The sequence below is a fragment of the Anguilla anguilla genome, chromosome 5 (assembly GCF_013347855.1).
Source record: "Anguilla anguilla isolate fAngAng1 chromosome 5, fAngAng1.pri, whole genome shotgun sequence".
Lineage (NCBI taxonomy): Eukaryota > Metazoa > Chordata > Actinopteri > Anguilliformes > Anguillidae > Anguilla > Anguilla anguilla.
In genome coordinates this window covers 47,085,698-47,103,277 of record NC_049205.1, presented here as the reverse complement: position 1 = coordinate 47,103,277, position 17,580 = coordinate 47,085,698, and the positions used below count along the sequence as shown (strand labels likewise).

The window sequence follows — 17,580 nt, the reverse complement described above, 5'->3', positions numbered from 1 at the left end:
TTTCCACCGGGGTCTAAAGTACCGCGAAGATTAGGCAAATTAGCCCACTGACGTTGTCGTCGGTCCATCTGGCATATGATTTCTTCTGTAACCCCATAATACCACCGAAGCAGCCTACATTATTTTCTAATAACCGGGACAGCCCGGAGGGGTTTATTCCACTTATATACAACGGGTTACCAACAATGACTATATATGGTTACTTTTGTATTTATTGATTTTCATATATCCTCTCAAACACATTCATTAACAGCAGAAAACATGCACACGTTGTAAACAATTTGCTGTTTTATTACTTTCTCGTCGTCAATTCCATATAGGCTAATCGCAAAATGACAAGAATAGAACGAAAACTCGGACTTGCGTGAAAATGTAAATTAGTAGTGGTACAGCCACCGTTTGCTTTCCTTCGAAGTTAGGCTACTGCTAGCCGAGCAGCGAAGTGTGCCCTCCAGATGCGAACCATGCACCATAAATGAGTCCATAGTCTTCCTGGTCTTTTCGTGGAATTGAAAAATGGCAGTAAAATTGAGTAAAATTACGGCAGTCTGAAAAAGCTAAAGGGAAGATTACTAGAATTAACCTGTTATTTTACCCGGATAAAAAGTGCGGAAGGTGATTTCCAGTTTGCTTGTACTGTATCACCAATGTTAATTATGCAGAACTACCGCATACCTCACATAACTGTTTCAAACGTTTTGAGTCAATTACAACGGGCTAACAAAGAAAATCCGGAAGAAAATACTCAGCAACCGAATTAATCCGTTTGAATGTTTTGGTAGCCTACGTAATATGCTGTCCCAGCACGAATGCTTAGCATTTTATAAAACGAATACTAAAGCAAGAAAAGAACAGAAGAGCACACGTTATAATTCCAAGACGTTGACAGGCTATAACCAAAAGTAGGCTACTGCGCCGCATAACATACAAGTTTGATTTGAAGTTATTATGAAAATAAATTGGTTTGCCGCTGCATATTTTCAAACATGGCGGGTAATGGCGGAAAATAAATACAACACAAATGCTACGAGTACTCGACCAATCAGAAATGTTGGTCGCTGCAAGCTCCACCCAAAAGGTTCCTGTACTTTCGGAAAGTACTACCCCCCGAGCAGGAACGTTTTGGGGGGTAAAACAAAGCCCCCAGAACTAAATTTAGACCCTAGTTCCTGCGGTGGAAACGCACTGAGTTCCTCAAAAGGTTCCTAGTTCCGGGGTATAGTTCCTGCGGTGGAAACGCGGCTTAAAGCCGCGTTTCAATCTTTTGCTTTTTTTTTTTTTTTTTTTTTTGCCAAAAAGAGCTTTCTTATACATTGTTACTTTTCTTGTTTAACTGTTGTTTTTCTTGTTTAACTTCCAAAGCATCTTGGGGTATTTCTTTTTAACGAAAATCTCCTTCCACGCGGTATACCGTATGCAGCACATATTATAAATGAGGTGGAGAAGACAGAAACAAAAACCATAATATACCTTTTGAATTTACAGTAATACATGTATTGTTGTGGAAAGAAGTCATCATTCCAAAAAGTCTGTATTGGGGGACATGGGTGGAAACAAATGATGCTAAGCATGTATAGAGTATTAAAATTTGTATTATTATTATTATTATTATTATTATTATTATTATAAAAACTAGTCCTGACTCCAAAATTATCCCAGTTTACAGGTGGTCAGTACTGTTCTAGTTTTCTGCTCCAGTTTCCCCCCCAATATTATATTGGGATTTATTTGCATTTCAGTTAGTAGAAGATACTACATTGGCACCTTACCAATACTGTATACATACCTTCTAAAGCACTCTCACACTGAGGTTAAAATCTGGATAGCATTTTAAGGTGTACAGTCTCTGGTGTTCCTGTACAACAAAAGCTGTCGGGATGGTGTAAATGAACTGGGAAATACTACAAGTCAAGAAAAAGATGAGTTTCAGGTAATATTTCTCAATTCAATGTAAAATAGGCATTAATAAAATTACTGTATGTTCAGTATTTATGATCTGTATTTGCTACCAAGAAGCAGTTTCTGTATAATATGTATGCCGATAAATCAATTTATATACTTACATGTAATTAATGAAATGCATAATTTCATAAAATGTTAGTGAAAAATAATACAAAAAAACTATTCTAACCATTCCTCAATCCATTCCAAAGGAAAAACACAAATGAACTGAGTGCATAGTAATACTATCCTGGACTGAAAGACTTCTCTTTCCCTGAGAAAAATGTGAAAGAAAAATAAATTAAGATCTATGATGTTGTGGGTATTCTGTAACACTGTGCATTGCTTGCTGGCTTTTCTCATCCACACTCTTGTGGTTTATCTCTGAATTTGGTTCCAGCCGTGGTTTCTCCTGGGCCTGGTCTCCCTAAGCAAGCGAGACTGTTGGGACTCTTTGGGGAGAGGTCCATCCTCAATGTTAGGGTATCCATTTGCATACTTCTAAAATGTACTTGCTAATTTTCTCCTTTGGCCGAGCAAAGTCTCCCAGCTGAAAAAACCTACTTATACTACTTGGATTGGGTATATGACAATAGACAAATATGAAAAAGCCAGAGAATGCTGACACCTAGCAGCAGTCAAATAATGAGATGGAAGAGCATTTCAATGAAAAAGTGTTGGACTTGAATGGACAGCACCTGTTTGAGAAGTTTGAGCACATAAGCATTCTCAGTGGGCCTGTTCTGGGGCAGATGTTGCATGCCTCTCAAGTTCTTCCTTGTTAACTGGATAACACGCCAATGGCTTCTCTGCCAGAACAAGTATGCATAGTAATCAGTGACCCTTTTCGAAGCAGTGTATAGCACTCAACAAGTTATTATCATGTTGTTAAATGACTTCATTCACATACATCTGTTTGGCAGGCCATTCACAGTGTTTCATGGAACTTAACAGACAGGATAACTATAAACTGTCTCATCATCTGGGAATTAACAGCAATCAATCATGTTTCATTGCCTTTATAATAAAATAGAAAGTCGTGCTCAATACAAGCTATGTTTTTCTAACAGCCATGCCAAGCAGGTTAAGTCAGGAATCAGGAATTCTGCAGAGATTAACCATGGTAGCCCGTTTCTTCTTTGAACTTACCAAAAAGGACATGGATCAGTGTGTGCCTATTTGAATGGCCATTATGTGAACTTGTGTTGCAGGTCACAATGCTTGAGGCCTGCCTCTGATTCGGTTAGCTCCAAGTCACACATCACAATGTGAGCAACTCAAAAGCTGGGGCAGACGTAACTGCCCGATTTATCATCGTTGACATGAGCAGGCAGCTACTGACAACTGCAGATGATGGACCTGCATGGAATCCTGTTTACGTTTCCTTTTGGTTTTGTTGCAGTGCATGCTGATGAACGTATTCTGAAGTAGTCTGTTAATAGTTGCCCTGAGACCACTTCTTTCATGCAGAATGCGAAAGAAAATTTCACTGTGCATATTTTTTTTAACAAGGACTACAGTGACACACACAAATCATAGCTTTTTATCGGCTGACATAATTCTTTCTCTGCTTGCATTTTCACTGCAACCTGGGGAATCCCTTTTTAACCTCAAACACAGAGGTCACAGCTCACAAACATTTGAGAATGTTGACATAATCTAGCCTTTACAACTCGTCAAGGAATAAAATTTGGTTTATGATGTGCATCATTGCATGCACAAAACAGCATTGTGAACCATGTTGTGTAAGACAATAACCTCCCATCCTCCTCCAGGCAATAACATAAGTCAGTCCTGTTAGGGCTTTCATTAGAGTCAATAGACTAATACATACTGCTCCATAAAAAGAGCAGATTTATTTCAGTGGATACATGTCCTATCACTTAAAGACAGCAAGAACCACATAGAAGATGTTCCTCTGATCAACAAATAGGTTGTGCACACTGAGGAATTTATTGTTTTGAAACCAAAACAAAACAAAATTAGAACAAAGTTTGTGATGAGATTCATAAAGCCCTTCAGTGCAGAATGACTTCCTGAAAGAGGTTTGATTTTTACCCAGCTTCTAAACAATTTAACTATCACCCTTTACAAATTACATTTTTTCAATGTAAATATTTTTCCTCACATGATTTTGTGAACAGGTTCAAGGCTCGCTGGAGAACTGCCTACCACTTGGCAGTGAGGCTGGCTTGCATCAGCAACTGAAGAAGGGGGGTTGGGTTGAAAGGCATACAGAATTCAGGTCATTATGCTCAATAATGCATGCGTATCTACTTGATGCAAGTGTTAAAACATATTCAATCTGAATATTTGAATAGAATTTAACCTCCATTAAAGGGATAGTTCACTTTCTGGATTTTAAAAAATATATAATTTTAGTTTTAGAATATGTCTTTGACTGGCCAGAAGTTTTTATGTGTGATAAAGAATATTTTTGATACTTACAGAAGATTCTGATGACCTGCTGGCTTTACGATGGCAGGTACATGGTAATTTGGGGGTTAGAAAATAAACTTCAAATAAGTCCAAAGCAGCTTTTAGAACAAAACTATGTTTCCAGGGGCCGTACATACAAGCAGATTGATTTTATAGTGCTTATCTACAATTATAAACATCAAAATCAGTTAATATCATGACGGTACTTCTTTCCTTCCGAGTTATCAAGAAATATCTCTTTCCTTCTCAAGTTCTCATCCTTTTGCCTCAGACAAAAACTGTCTGGGCCAATTGAAAACACACTAAAACTTAATATCAAAAACTCCAGAAAGTGAACTCTCTTTAAGGGCACCTTCATACAGTATTTACATTGAGATAACATACATTTCATATAAATGCAAATAGAGGAAGAACTACTGCAGCTAACCTTCAGCCTAGGTCAAGACAATGAACATTTGCTGTATAGTGGTCAGTGGCTTTTGAGATCTCCAATATCCATTTTGGTGACAGGCTGTGTGTCCATCTCCATGTAGATAAATTTTAAAGGTAAATGACAAAAATATGGGTCCAAAGTGCAATGACTTCTGTTTTTGAAACCACACACTGTAGCTGCTTGAAACATTTGTCCAATTTCTTTCAAAAATATAAATTATATCAGCAACCTTTTTTAGAAGTCAAAGGAGTACAATGTATGGAGGAAAATAAGTGTGAAACAGCTTGTTATCCACACACACACACAAACACACCCACCCCCCCCCCCCCCCCCCCCCCCCCACCCCCCGTTTTCCTTGGTTAAATTTAGTCCTTGTGCTACAGATGTTGTACATGTACTAACAATCATGGCACTCCTTTCAATTTGTACGTTTATTACTGGGGACTAATGTCAGCAGAAATAATTCCAATAGGTTTTTTTGTGGAATTAAATCCAATTTTATTCTGGTTCATTCAATCTGGTCCATTCTTCTGGCCAATTGCTTGAATCTCTATGAATAACAAATCTGAGGTAAATTCAATTTGCACATCATTTTGGAATATATTTACATAAAAATTTCTGTCACTACTGAATAACCATGCTGAGCAGGGTGCATCTTTGAAGGCCATGGTGGTTTGTAGCAGATGACCAAATGCAGTTTGATTCTTGTTAGATCAAATATTTTAGACCAAAACTTTTTGGTGAGGAATAAGTAAAAGCAGACACCACATGGAGGGAAGACCTCAGATGTTCAGACCAAAACATAAACATGGCTCAAGGCATAACTTACTGCTGTACAGAATGCTCTTGCTTGATGAAATTTGACAGTGTAAAGCAGAAATATGAACTACTGGCCCACATGATGAAATAAGGAATGCAATTCCACTCAGCTTTAAGCAAACTCCTGAGGAATTTCATGTCTTTAAGTGGAATACTTCTGTTGGGGTCTGTTTATATGTGGGCAGGAAGGTCTTTGAAGGTCAAAGGAGATGATTCTAGTGCAATCGGATGTCATGGCAGCAGCTGCCCAATCACAACGCAGGGATTCCTTCAATGGGAATGCCCCGCTTCCTATTCTTCAACAAGAGCAAGCTTTCCACTTTTCTCCCTCAGTCTTTTAAATGCCAGACACAACAACATTCCTGGGCAAAGAATGAGCCCAATCACCAAGGAAACTGGTTTGCTCTAACCTCATAAGGACAATGCTCTGCTCCCTGGCAAGGGGTTGCCAGCCACACCAGCCATGGGAGCTAGTGCCCTCTCACCCCTGGGCCCCTAGCTTGTGACCATCTCACAAACCTGTGAGAAGACATTCCAGCAGTCAGTCAGATTTATCTGTCCTAGGGCTTCCCTACCTCGCATTCATCACAGAGCCAATGAGGGGCTGTGTAAGGTTATGGCAATGATAGCGACGGCCAGAACAGTCAGCTCATGGCTAAAAATGCTTGTTTTTTGCCTCAGCTATTTTGGTATGCAACAGTGCAACAAGATTTTCACCATATATCAAGACTTCTCAAAAATCTCTGAAAAACTGCATGAACATCTTGTTCACAAGAAGCCTCTTGGGTCATTTTTATGTGAAAATAAAACCCTGGGAAAGTGCTTGATTGGACATGTTTAATGTTTATAAATCTGTCTCGTAATGGCCACTGTTCTGGTCTGTGTATATTATGTTCAGAATGTTTTTCCTGGTGTTAATTTTGAAATCATCATATTCCTTGTTCTGAGAAAATTAAGTTCACATTCATATTGGATTTATATTAAAATGAGAACAACCCCAGGGGGCTTTTATATGATTGTAGTACATTCTACACAGCTGACTATGAAACCTATGAAACTTATTCTGCAAGCCTTTCCTCACACAAACTGTCTGAATTGTGCTGGCAAGTAATAGCATCATTATAGAAACATGCTGCAATATAATCATAATCATTATCATTATTTTATTTCTCCATAGAATAATTTCTAGTTCTCTTCGGTGCTCTCAGCCCAGATGTAGCAGTGAATCAGAACGAACAAACAAAACCCCTGATTGAGTGTACAGTTCTGACTAAAAGAAAAAAAAAAAGCTTTTGGTCAATATATCATATTGACTCGCATGGGCTTATGCATTATGGCATGTTTATATGCGGTTTAAATAAAAGTAGGAAATTATTTTAACAAGGAACATTCTTTCACGCATTAGTATCCTAATCAGAAACCAGTGGTGGATGAAACATTTTCCCTGGGTTTTCTGTGTACATGGTTCTGGAACAAATTGGCAACATAATATGGCGCTTGTCAAAATCAGAGCAAGCTGTATGCTAGAAGACTGGCATTACACAGTGATAGACATTTCTGGATTATGCTCCCCCTGAAAATCCATTATCTTTTTAAAAAATATTTATAGTGAATCTCCATCCAATAGTTTTTTTCAAACATTTTCACAAAATTCTTTCTTTTTCAAACTTTGTTCTTTTTTGTCATTCCAGTGTAAAATACATGAGTCTATAAAAATATTGATTTGTCTGAATATTACTTTTTGACTAAATTATCAAAACCTTTGCACATACGCAGTGGGATGTATTGTATAAATATTGTATAAAATAAGGCAGTCTTTCAGTAGAATAAACCAGTTATAAAAACTTCTGGGAGAGAAATCTTTCAAGTCCAAAACACTTTCACAGATGTAGTCGGTTATTGAAAGCTGTCTGGTTTACAGCAATACCCAATAATTACAGGTCTAGTACAGCCTTTTCAACTGACACCCTCTCACGTGGAAGTGATCAACAACAAAACTGCTTATTCACAAATTCAGCATCCCAGTCTTCAATAAATGATTAAATCACACACTTCAATTGTTGTTTGCAGTGCAATGTAAAGGTGTCAATTGAATTGGTCTTTGTATTATGAAAATGAAAACCTCTACACATGAATGAAATGTGTTTTTAAGGATATGACCCATGCAATTTTCTGTTAGATCAGCTTTGGCTTTTTTGTATTATGCGTCTTTTAATTCACTAATTTATTTACTTATCATTTGTGAATTTATAGAAAATACTGAACATCTAAAACAAAATAAATATCAAAACGTGTATCTGTAAATACCTATGATTAAGATGGGTACAGTTTTGAATCTGTCCAACTGTGGCCAAAATTAGCATCCACACCCTTGACACCCATCATGATATCACAAGCTCTGTTCTTAGGGCTGCCTTGTGTTGCTACAAATCCTCCTCAAAGGATTGGCAGACCTATTTCTGAGGAAAAAGAAACAAACCAAACAAAAACAGTCAACAATAAGGGACGGTGGAGTGTAGTTCAGTTCTTTTTCTTCATTTTTTGGAGGAGTGAGAATATAATCCTGTCGCGTGAGGCCTTGTGGCCTCAGGTGACATCTCCACACGTCCACTCTCAGCAGGATGATGTCACAGACGAAACCAAGCCTGGAAACCATGTATTTCTTCTTCTCCCGTGCTTTGCCGTAGCCCAGCAGTCAACTAAAGACGGCACAGTCTGCTTCCACAGCAGGGGGTAGAGCCCGTTTCCCTAAACGCACCATCAAGTAATAGTCTGGACCGTGTGCTGTGCGTCGCTAGCTTGTCACACCGTCCCAGAAAACAGTAAGTCCTTTAGCCGAACGCTAGTCAGTTTTTCGTTTTGTTCATTTGTGAAGCCGGTGTCTTGCGCGGTCACGGTGGCCTGCCTCTCTCGCGATAGGCGCTGCGTGACGTCATCGGAGAGGGTGGAGTCCGCAGGGGAGGGCTGCCGCCGTGCCGACGGGCGGACGGACGGCCGTGACGAGGAGACGCTCCGGCGCGAGGTGGAGAAAGGCCACTGTGCGTGAGTGCAGCGCTACTGGGGCGGGGGAGGACCCCCCCGCGGAGCGGGGGCCACTACTCCGGGGGAGGCCGCAAGCTGTGCAACTTGCGCTCATCCAGGCCTTTCCAATACTTAAAGTTGTTGTCCAGGTGCTGCATGAGGTTTGGCAGATCTGCAAATGCTGGTGGAGAAGAAAATGGGTAAAAGCGTGTCAAAGGAATGATAGAAACTGCATTAATACCAACACCCGCATTGGCTAATGGCATGTTTATATTAGATTTGTTGCACTACAGGCAAAATGCAACAAATTATTTTTAATAGCTTTTTATTCCCCATTTCTGCACTTGAGAAATCAGCAGGTACATGGGTCTTCTGAACTGTGGACACAAATCCACCAGCTGAGCTGAGCAGTTATCATGCCAGAGAGCGCAGCTGATGGACATACCCTAAATATCACCACATTAAGTATAAATGGCTGGATATTACACCTGGCAGTTCCAATCATTTGTCACTGGGCTTGTCATTTTTCGTCAATATGAAATGGCCTGATAAGAGAAAAATTAATGTTGTGCAGATTAAGCGAATGTAACACAATGCAACCACTTACCATCCCAGGCATCAAACATATCCGTAATGAAATAGTCAATGAAGGAAATCTGGGATTTGGGAATGCTACAGGTGTTCCTGTCAAAGACAGGCATCACCACAGGCAGGCTTTGTCTCTTCTCTTCATCAGTCTGCACAGTTAAGAGAGAAAACACAAATCATTGAATGCTATGTTTTCTGAATTATCACCCATGTTAAAACTCCCCAGCTAGCACCCCATCCATGCCATTGAATCAATGTTCAAACCAGAATTACTTCTTTTTTTTTTTTCATTGTACAAACATTTTCATAACTGTCGTTATGCCACTTTGGGACATGTTCCAAGAGCAGTTGCACAAGTTGCAGTTACCTGTGCAAAATATTCTTCTGAAATGCGCCCGGCCCACTCAATACAGAGCTCCAGCGGTCTGCAGGGGTTGGAGATGTCCGCACACTTGATCAGCATGCGCTTCACTAGAATCCGATTCTCCGGCAGCGTCAGAATGCTTTTGGCAGCTTCCTCGTCTCCATTGCCCTGGGAACAGAGGAAAGTCGGTCAGCATGAGACAAGAGCACTGCAGAAGAAATGGGACGATCCGTGTATGAAACACGTATGAAACGCAAGCAGAAATCCAGCAAAGCTTTCATGAGCAAAAATGAGGATCTCTCAGTTAATCGATACTTTTTAGAGGCAACGTTTATTAGCTAGTAAGGATAAAGTCTGAACATTCTCCAAGGTTTTAAGAAGAGAAATTGCGCTGAGCTTCTCAGGGGGCACGTTTTTCTTCATTTTCTTTAAAAAGCATTAGGATCCCTTAAAATGGCCCTGCTGTGCATTCCACACCGGCTTGCAAAAGCTGGTATGAGCCTGTAACATTCTGGCCCCACAGTGCAGCCCGTGCCCACGGTAAGAGAGGCCACCGCTACTCCCAACCAGGACTCCTTCCTTTAAAAGTGCATCAGGGCTTCATGTTTGACTGCACCTCCCCTGCGTATAAAGCTATGCACTGTAAAGCCTTTCCAGTCATGCCTAAAAACACTCAGCTTTACTGTACTTCTCAGCGTATCAGTGTGGGTGAAACAAAAAGAAAAACACACACAATTCACAAATATCATTCGCAATTGACAAATATAATTTCAGTACCGTGATCATACTGATATGAAGACATGTATTGTACATTCAATTTGTACATTCAGAAATTATAAAATTAGGGGGTACACCTCAGCTGGCTGAAAGCTGGCATGTTGCTGGATTTTGTTTCAACTAATTTCCAAGGCCAAATTAGCCAATTAGCAGTATATACCAATAACTGAAATACAGAGATAGACTGGCCGTCCTTTTACACCCATGTTAAAAAAGGTTTGCAGCAGTCAATCTCACCCCATTCTCCTCCAGTGCGGCCAAGGGCTTGTTGATGCTGTTTACAAACTTGTTGACATGCTCAAAATGCTTGGTCATCTCAGTGGCCAGGACCATGTCAATGATCGCTTGGCGGAGGGTGCGGTATTCATTCCTGGTTGTAAAGAAGGGGATACAAAATTTGAAACAACCCCTCTAAACTAGGAAGTCAGACAGATATAATAGCTTCATTAGCACACATCATACTCTCTGAGTAACAGCAGACAAAGCAGTTGGTCTGAGAGATAAATGAATTATTTCAAAGGCATGATTTTTCACAGAAAATCTGAGAGGAAAACAAAGGCATTAACAAATTCTGAACATGGCAACCACACAAATACAAGACAAAACAAGGAAACACAAGTTGGTAACACTGAAATCTAGAAGTGTGAAAAGTCGATAAAGCTGCGTCCCCCGACCTCCTGCCTGGGCGGGGGAGGAGGGCTCACCTCTCCATGTTCTTGAAGATGTTGCACTTGTCGTCGCGGGTGGAGAGCTGGAAGGCCAGGGCGGCGTGGTGGCTCTCCAGCACGGCCGTGTCGTTGTACAGGATGGCCAGCTCGCTGCCCGCGTTGCACAGGAAAGAGTTGGTGCGGCCCGGGTGGTCCACGTCGTGTACCGTGGCGGCGATCAGGGCCGCCACCTCGTCGATGGGGTCCAGGCTTTGCTGCAAATAAGAGTGACATGGCATCCTGGAGTCACACACCACATGTCCTTATCGGCTGCATGCTAAAAATATAAGCTGAAACTAAGAACTGTGTCTAAAATTCAACTGAGTAGAAATTTACAGTATATTACTTCTCAGTGGAAATTTACTGTATATTCATACCGTAAACTACATGACCAGGTAGTAAAAGCTAAAAATGCAGAGACATCTAAAACAACATCCAGAGCTCACTTTTGAACAATGCAATGCATTAGAGTTACTGCACAAATCTCATTCATGCAGCGCCTGTTCCTAACTTGTCTTTTGTGGATACTGCACTGGCCCCATTAAATGATGACCACAAGAAAGGGCGCAGGTGAAACTTTTCTAGTTGACAGATCCACGTGTGATGGACTCACCTTCACCCTCTCCTTGCACAGGAAGTAGGCAGTGGCATGCAGCACGTCAGCGGCGTGGCTGGAGTTGTGGTACGAGTTGCTCGCGTGGTAATTGGCCTCGATCACCTGCAGCCACGACCGTAGCACAGCTTCAGAACAGTTGAGGAACTCGCACACCCCGAAGCGGGAGAAGACCGTCAGTCCCAAATATACCAGGGGCCTGGAGAGGATCGAGCAAAGCAACTGTTTGATACACTCCGAGTTCAACTTTCTCCCGCAGCTTTCAAGCTCCATACCAATATTCACATTCATCAGTGGTGCGCTGCTTTTCATTAAACTTCAAATGGCGATGTGGGCACCAGCTGTGACTGGAGATTTTAAACCTTCAGCAAATGCACGTTCATCAAGCATTTTTCCACGTCAACAACAGCTTCATAACCTCTGGGTATCAACTGCGCCATGGTGCTGTCATCAAAGCACATTTTCAATTCTGCTGAAAGGTACTACCCTGCTTTACTGACAATGTTAATTAAACATCACAAAATTGTGAGCCTGAAAACCATTAAAAACAAAAAAAAAACACCTCTAAAAGGATCAAAACAAGCCCTCAAACGACTGAATCTTGCAATCCATTATATATACACTTGTACTTTGCTTTGACCCTGGCCAGGGAGTGCCTTGTAAAAATATCAATGTCAAATCTAAACACTGAACTCACAAAAACATGCTAAACAAATCAGTCACGCTGTGAGCCTGTTCTGTAGAACAACCAGCACTAGAGCTCTACGCTTTAAATTCTCATGACTTATTTGGGCAGCTCTTACAGGCTCTGCCAGCTTTGTCATGAAGCGTTAATGGTTACTAAGTGCTGGGGGTGGACTCCTCTGGGTGAGGAGCACCTGGACGGCCTCGGCTCCCGCTCTCACCGCTTCATAGTCGCAGCCTCCAGGTTGAAGATGTCGAAGTCCCAGGAGTCCTCATTCTCCATGGTCTGAGCCACCCTTGGGGGGATGTCGTTGAGCGAGAGCGGTGTGATCAGATGGCTGGGAATATGGTGAAGCTCTGAGCGCACAGACAAACAAGAGAAGACGTGCGTTGGGGAGGACCGTGCATTGTGCAAAAAGCCATCCTTCATATAAGACATTTGGGTCCAAATCAAACTAAACAAGCAAATTCGACCTGTCTTGCTTCAAGTTTCATTACAGCCCTTCAGCACTGCATATTTCAAAAGTTTACTGAACAAATTTAATTAATTTTATACATAAAACTATGTGTATACGCTTATGATTGCACATAAAGACTCACAGCCATCTTGAACAACTTATTTTCTGCAGCCATTTAAAAATCTGATATTTACCAGATCACCTTTCTCTCAGTGTAATTTAGTGGTGTTCTGGGACTGGCCAGAGGGTCTTAGAATTTCTTTTTTGCATTTTTTTCAATGTTTGCTTCTGATTCTATAAACATTTAATATAACCTATAACAACATACTCTACACTTGTGGATCTAAATGAGTTTTCCTGACTCTACATGCACTAGACACAGCATTTGTGTTACTGCGTGCGGTGCTATCTGGTACGTAGATGACGTTCGATGAAGCTGACACTGGAAGGTTTCAGGGATGAGTAATCATTGAAGGGTTGCTGGGGTGCAGTAGGGTTCAGGGGTCACATCAGAAATTCCAGTATATATCATTCCCAGCTGTGATGTGCCCGTCTGGTTTCCTTTAAGCGGAAAATCGGGCGGGAGGCGTTTCCAGGTGCTTACGTTTTGTTGCAAAGATGTATTCGTTCCCTGATAGCCTCCGCAAACCATCCTGCAGGAGGGAAACATGAATCATGAAAAAACATGAATCTTAGCATCGCACATGAGCAACAGATCATCATATTCTTATGAATTCCATGTGGTTGTTAGTTACTATTTGGCAGGGGGGGGGGATGAATAGTGATGACTATGATGAATACTTCAATATACGGCCCAGCGGTGACAGGGACAGGCTTCTGGCGCTGCGTTAGCTACCATATTCCCCAACGAGTCCCAGGTTCAAGCACAGTTGGCCGCGGAACATTTCATGAGATTCGAAACTCTGCGCTCCTCGTCAAGCCGCTTGTTGAAACGGTGAATTATGCGCAGTGCGCGCCGTGGCAACGGAGTCTCTGAGAAATGGATGTGCGGCCCGGAGCGAGCGCCCAGTTTCTGCACGGCTCACAGACCCCGTCCAGAACAGCAGGCCCCGGGGCACACAGGCCGCTGCAGTCACGTCTCCAGAGCGTCGGTTACCGCGCACAGTGTTTACTCGTGGATCGAGAAAGGAAGTGAAGCTGGGCTCATCTTTGACCCGTGCATTGTCTAATGCGCGGCAGCTTCGCGGCGCGGTCTATTTTAAGGCTTTGCTCTGGAGATCGGCGCGTCCGACACAGGCGGGCCTACGTTCAGCAAAAATTCATTTCAAAATCTAATTCATTTTCGCAATTCTTCGGAAGCTATAAGGACTTTTAGTCAAACAATTCAAGCCCACAAAAGCACACACACACACACACACACACACAAAATAACTCCCACTGAAACAAGGCAGATTTAGGGAGTTCTACCCTGGAGTCTTCTGTTCAATGAGAGTACACACACGTACAGGAAGATGCCATTCCAATTTCAGTAGGCCTAGTCTTAATCTTGAGTGTCTCTACATGTAGAGCCAAACTTCATCTTGTCTACCTAAGAACAGGATGTTATCCAAGCTACTGGTATTCAGAGGAAAAGGTTCATCTGAAAGCCTGTTGTGGTGCGGAGCACCCAGCTCTTCCTCCGCGGCCTGCAGGAGCACAAAGGACAATCTAACACTTCCTCTGGGGCTGCAGCCAAGACTGCCAACTTGGCACTCCCCTCCGCTCCGCCAGGACCGAATGCAGTCCTCACAACACCTCGCGTCTGTACTGCAGTCAGCATGGAAATGGAGGGCAGGCTGAGGGGGAGGGGGAGGGATACGTGGCCTGATACTTTTTTATAAACCTAACTTTCATGAAGGATGGAAAAGAGAGTGAAAGGCCTGGCTGATCCTGAGGAAACTCGAGGGTCCCCGAGCACGACTAGCGCCCGAGACAGGAACACGGGAGGGTCTGCAAACCGCTTTTCACAGCGTGCAGACTCGGCAGGTCTTACTGTCAAGAGATCCCGAGCCAAACAGAGTACTATTCATAAAGGGAATAAGACGCTGTCGCTGGCAGCGTGCCATCTACTGTAGTTCATGAATAATTAAATGATGCCTGTGATGTGCTAATCATACCACAATTAGATTTTGAGAAGCATTCAATTAAACCGGGAATACAATTTGAAGAAACGGCAAGATTTCACCTGGGCTCAGTGACACAGTAATATTTTCATTTTGAGCATTGGAAAGAGGGCAATTTCAGGAGGAAGCACATTCATGCAACATTCACTGACGTAATATTGCGGGATCTGCTGAACCATTTCAGTATATTAATTAAAGACACCACCACGAGAACATTATGTACCAGCCGTCATCCCAAGACAATACAAGCCTTTAAACTAAACTAAACTAAAACGGCAAGGGTTAAAGATTCCATAAATAACTTGGTCACACTGTCTTTTCCCCCGGGGGGCACGCTCCACACACTACATATCCACCACCACCACCACCACCTCACAAAAAAACTGTGAGAAAACAAATGAAAAAATCATCCAGGAGAGCACATTTTCCCACATCTGACTCCCAGGTTCTGGAACATCCCCGTGAGTTTCTGCAGCCTACCACCAGGCACCCCCCAAACGCAGTGGGTTCAGACTCACCGTCATCAGCCCCCCAACCAGGTCGTTGGTGTGGGGGTCCTCCTCCTTGGTGCCGAGCTGGGGGGAGTAGAGCTCGGTGGTGCGCAGGATCTCCAGCACCCGGTCCAGGGCCTCGGCCACAGGCATCGGGCTGCTCTCCTGAGCCGCGTTGATGATGTTTATCACCTGGGTGAGCAGGGACACGCAGCCAGTCAGGTCTGTGGAGAACGCCTTCAGTACGGACTGACAGGAGATCAGCTCTTTGGAGAACTTTAGTGTTTTCTTGGAAGAACCTCTTCAAACTACTTTTTTCCTTTATTCAAATCTAAATTTAGAATTGTAGTTCGCCTGTCCCGAACAGACTTTTGTTACTGCGGGAGGCGTGTGCATTTCATGTGTAGGTCATGTGACAGGCTGCTGAGGGAAATCAATGCGCTGCATGCAGCTTTGCACAGGAAGGCTGCAGCCGCTGGGAGGCTGCAAGGAACCACCTGACCAGCCATTGTGAGAATTAGCCTGCTGACTGCAACCCTCCCTCCCTAGGCAATTCTGTAGCAGTAGTTCCGACTTGCTTCACAGAAGCTGAAGGTTCAGTCTGGCTCTGGAGTATGGACCACATTGCTAGATAGAGAGCCACCAGTGGAGATTACAGTTTTTAGGGACTAAAGTGTCATCAGATCTGTGGGCGCTGCAGTCTGTAGGCACTAAGCCTCTCATGGGAGAGCTTCCCTCACAGGCATACCTTGGTTATGGGAGCTTCAATGGTCATGGAGTGGATCCTGGCCATGGAAGAGTGCCTCCTCTGGGAACTTCCTGCAATGACATCATTTCTTTATTTACTTCCGTAAAATAAACAGGTTGGAAACATTAGCAACTACACTCAGTATGCAGATCTGTCCATAATGGGGCAGGACTTCCACCACTATGCATACAGATTTATAGAATCATGCTTATGTCTAAAGGATTTTAATGTTTTTATGATTTAAAATATTCTAAACTGATGAAAACTATTTGAGAACCATGCAAAAAATCTTCCAAAAGTTATTAGCAAACCATATTTTCATATTAACATCCATATTAAATGTGAATATTCCTTTAGGTGTCTTCAAAACAAGGTGTCTGGAAACAACATTTCAAATACATGTACAGGGGGGCCAGAAAGCAGTTTCATCCACTTTTCTGTGTTAATTTGGCAAATTTTTATGGCAATTATAAACGTGGGCCGAAACGTTGACAGTTTCACTTTGTTAATCAATAAAAAAACAAGTAATTTGTGTCAACAGTCGCAAGGAAAACTGTCAGAGTGATTTAAACAGCCCTTGGCCATTGCAACCTAACCTCTGCTGATGGATGGCGCTGTGTGCAGAATCACGTGTCATTTTGTGCCAGCGTGCTTGGTGTGGGTTTAGCGGAGCGGAGATAAAGCAGGGCGACATTTCCCACAGCAGCCCACCGAAAGCTGCCACTCACCATCGCTCCCCCGGGATGTGGTTGATCTGACGTCCAGAGAACCTTTCCTCCGGTCTTTGTGTTTGCAGGACTGCATGTCTGGGGACAGAGGAGACCGCAAACTGAACACTTGAGCTTGTTAACCGCAGCTCTGTTAATAAAGGCTGCAGGTTTCGGCAGGTAGAGGGGCTGGGCAATTCCAGGCCTAGCAGGCGGTGGTGTCTGCTGGGTCACATTGCATCTCAGCTAGCTGTTAATTGTTTATTAAGCACATTATTTAGCAAAAGCCAGGTCAAGGGCTACAGAAGCAATGAGTGCATCAGTATTACCCACATGTGAAACCCAAAAGTTCCCCCGAAGGTCATACCTGTCTGAGACTCTGCTTGTACACGATCACTGCACTTGTCAGACTGGGGTAGGGAAAGATAAGGATACTAATTAGTCATATTTGTGTTCAGCAAGCCACCATTTCATCTCCTGTGATGTGCGAAATGAACTTCTTACCTTATTATTATCATTTAAAGGCCTGTTAATAGACACATAGTGTCTGATTTTTCTGGAAAAAAAGATGGAAATGAAAAGGGTCAGAATTTTCCCACAGTGACAAATTCATATATTGTAATTGAAATGCAGCACAACATCAACTAGTTGGTTTCTTCAGTGTCGG

At 42.5% G+C, this 17,580-nt stretch overlaps 1 protein-coding gene across 3 annotated transcripts in view; it reads right to left on the bottom strand.

Moving 5' to 3' along the window:
* Positions 1-5,773: 5,773 nt before the first annotated feature.
* The window catches only part of pde8a (phosphodiesterase 8A), a 56,113-nt gene continuing 44,306 nt past the window's right edge, over positions 5,774-17,580 (bottom strand). For all 3 annotated transcript variants that reach the window (XM_035418608.1, XM_035418607.1, XM_035418606.1), the window contains 13 exons: positions 17,418-17,469; positions 17,281-17,323; positions 16,935-17,012; positions 16,207-16,277; positions 15,486-15,650; positions 13,449-13,497; positions 12,608-12,743; positions 11,703-11,901; positions 11,087-11,304; positions 10,620-10,752; positions 9,609-9,773; positions 9,261-9,390; positions 5,774-8,834 (listed from right to left, as the gene is read on the bottom strand). In XM_035418608.1, coding sequence (XP_035274499.1) covers positions 8,728-8,834; positions 9,261-9,390; positions 9,609-9,773; positions 10,620-10,752; positions 11,087-11,304; positions 11,703-11,901; positions 12,608-12,743; positions 13,449-13,497; positions 15,486-15,650; positions 16,207-16,277; positions 16,935-17,012; positions 17,281-17,323; positions 17,418-17,469 — 1,546 coding nt within the window. In that variant the 3' untranslated portion in view covers positions 5,774-8,727. The remainder of the gene's footprint in view (positions 8,835-9,260; positions 9,391-9,608; positions 9,774-10,619; positions 10,753-11,086; positions 11,305-11,702; positions 11,902-12,607; positions 12,744-13,448; positions 13,498-15,485; positions 15,651-16,206; positions 16,278-16,934; positions 17,013-17,280; positions 17,324-17,417; positions 17,470-17,580) is intronic.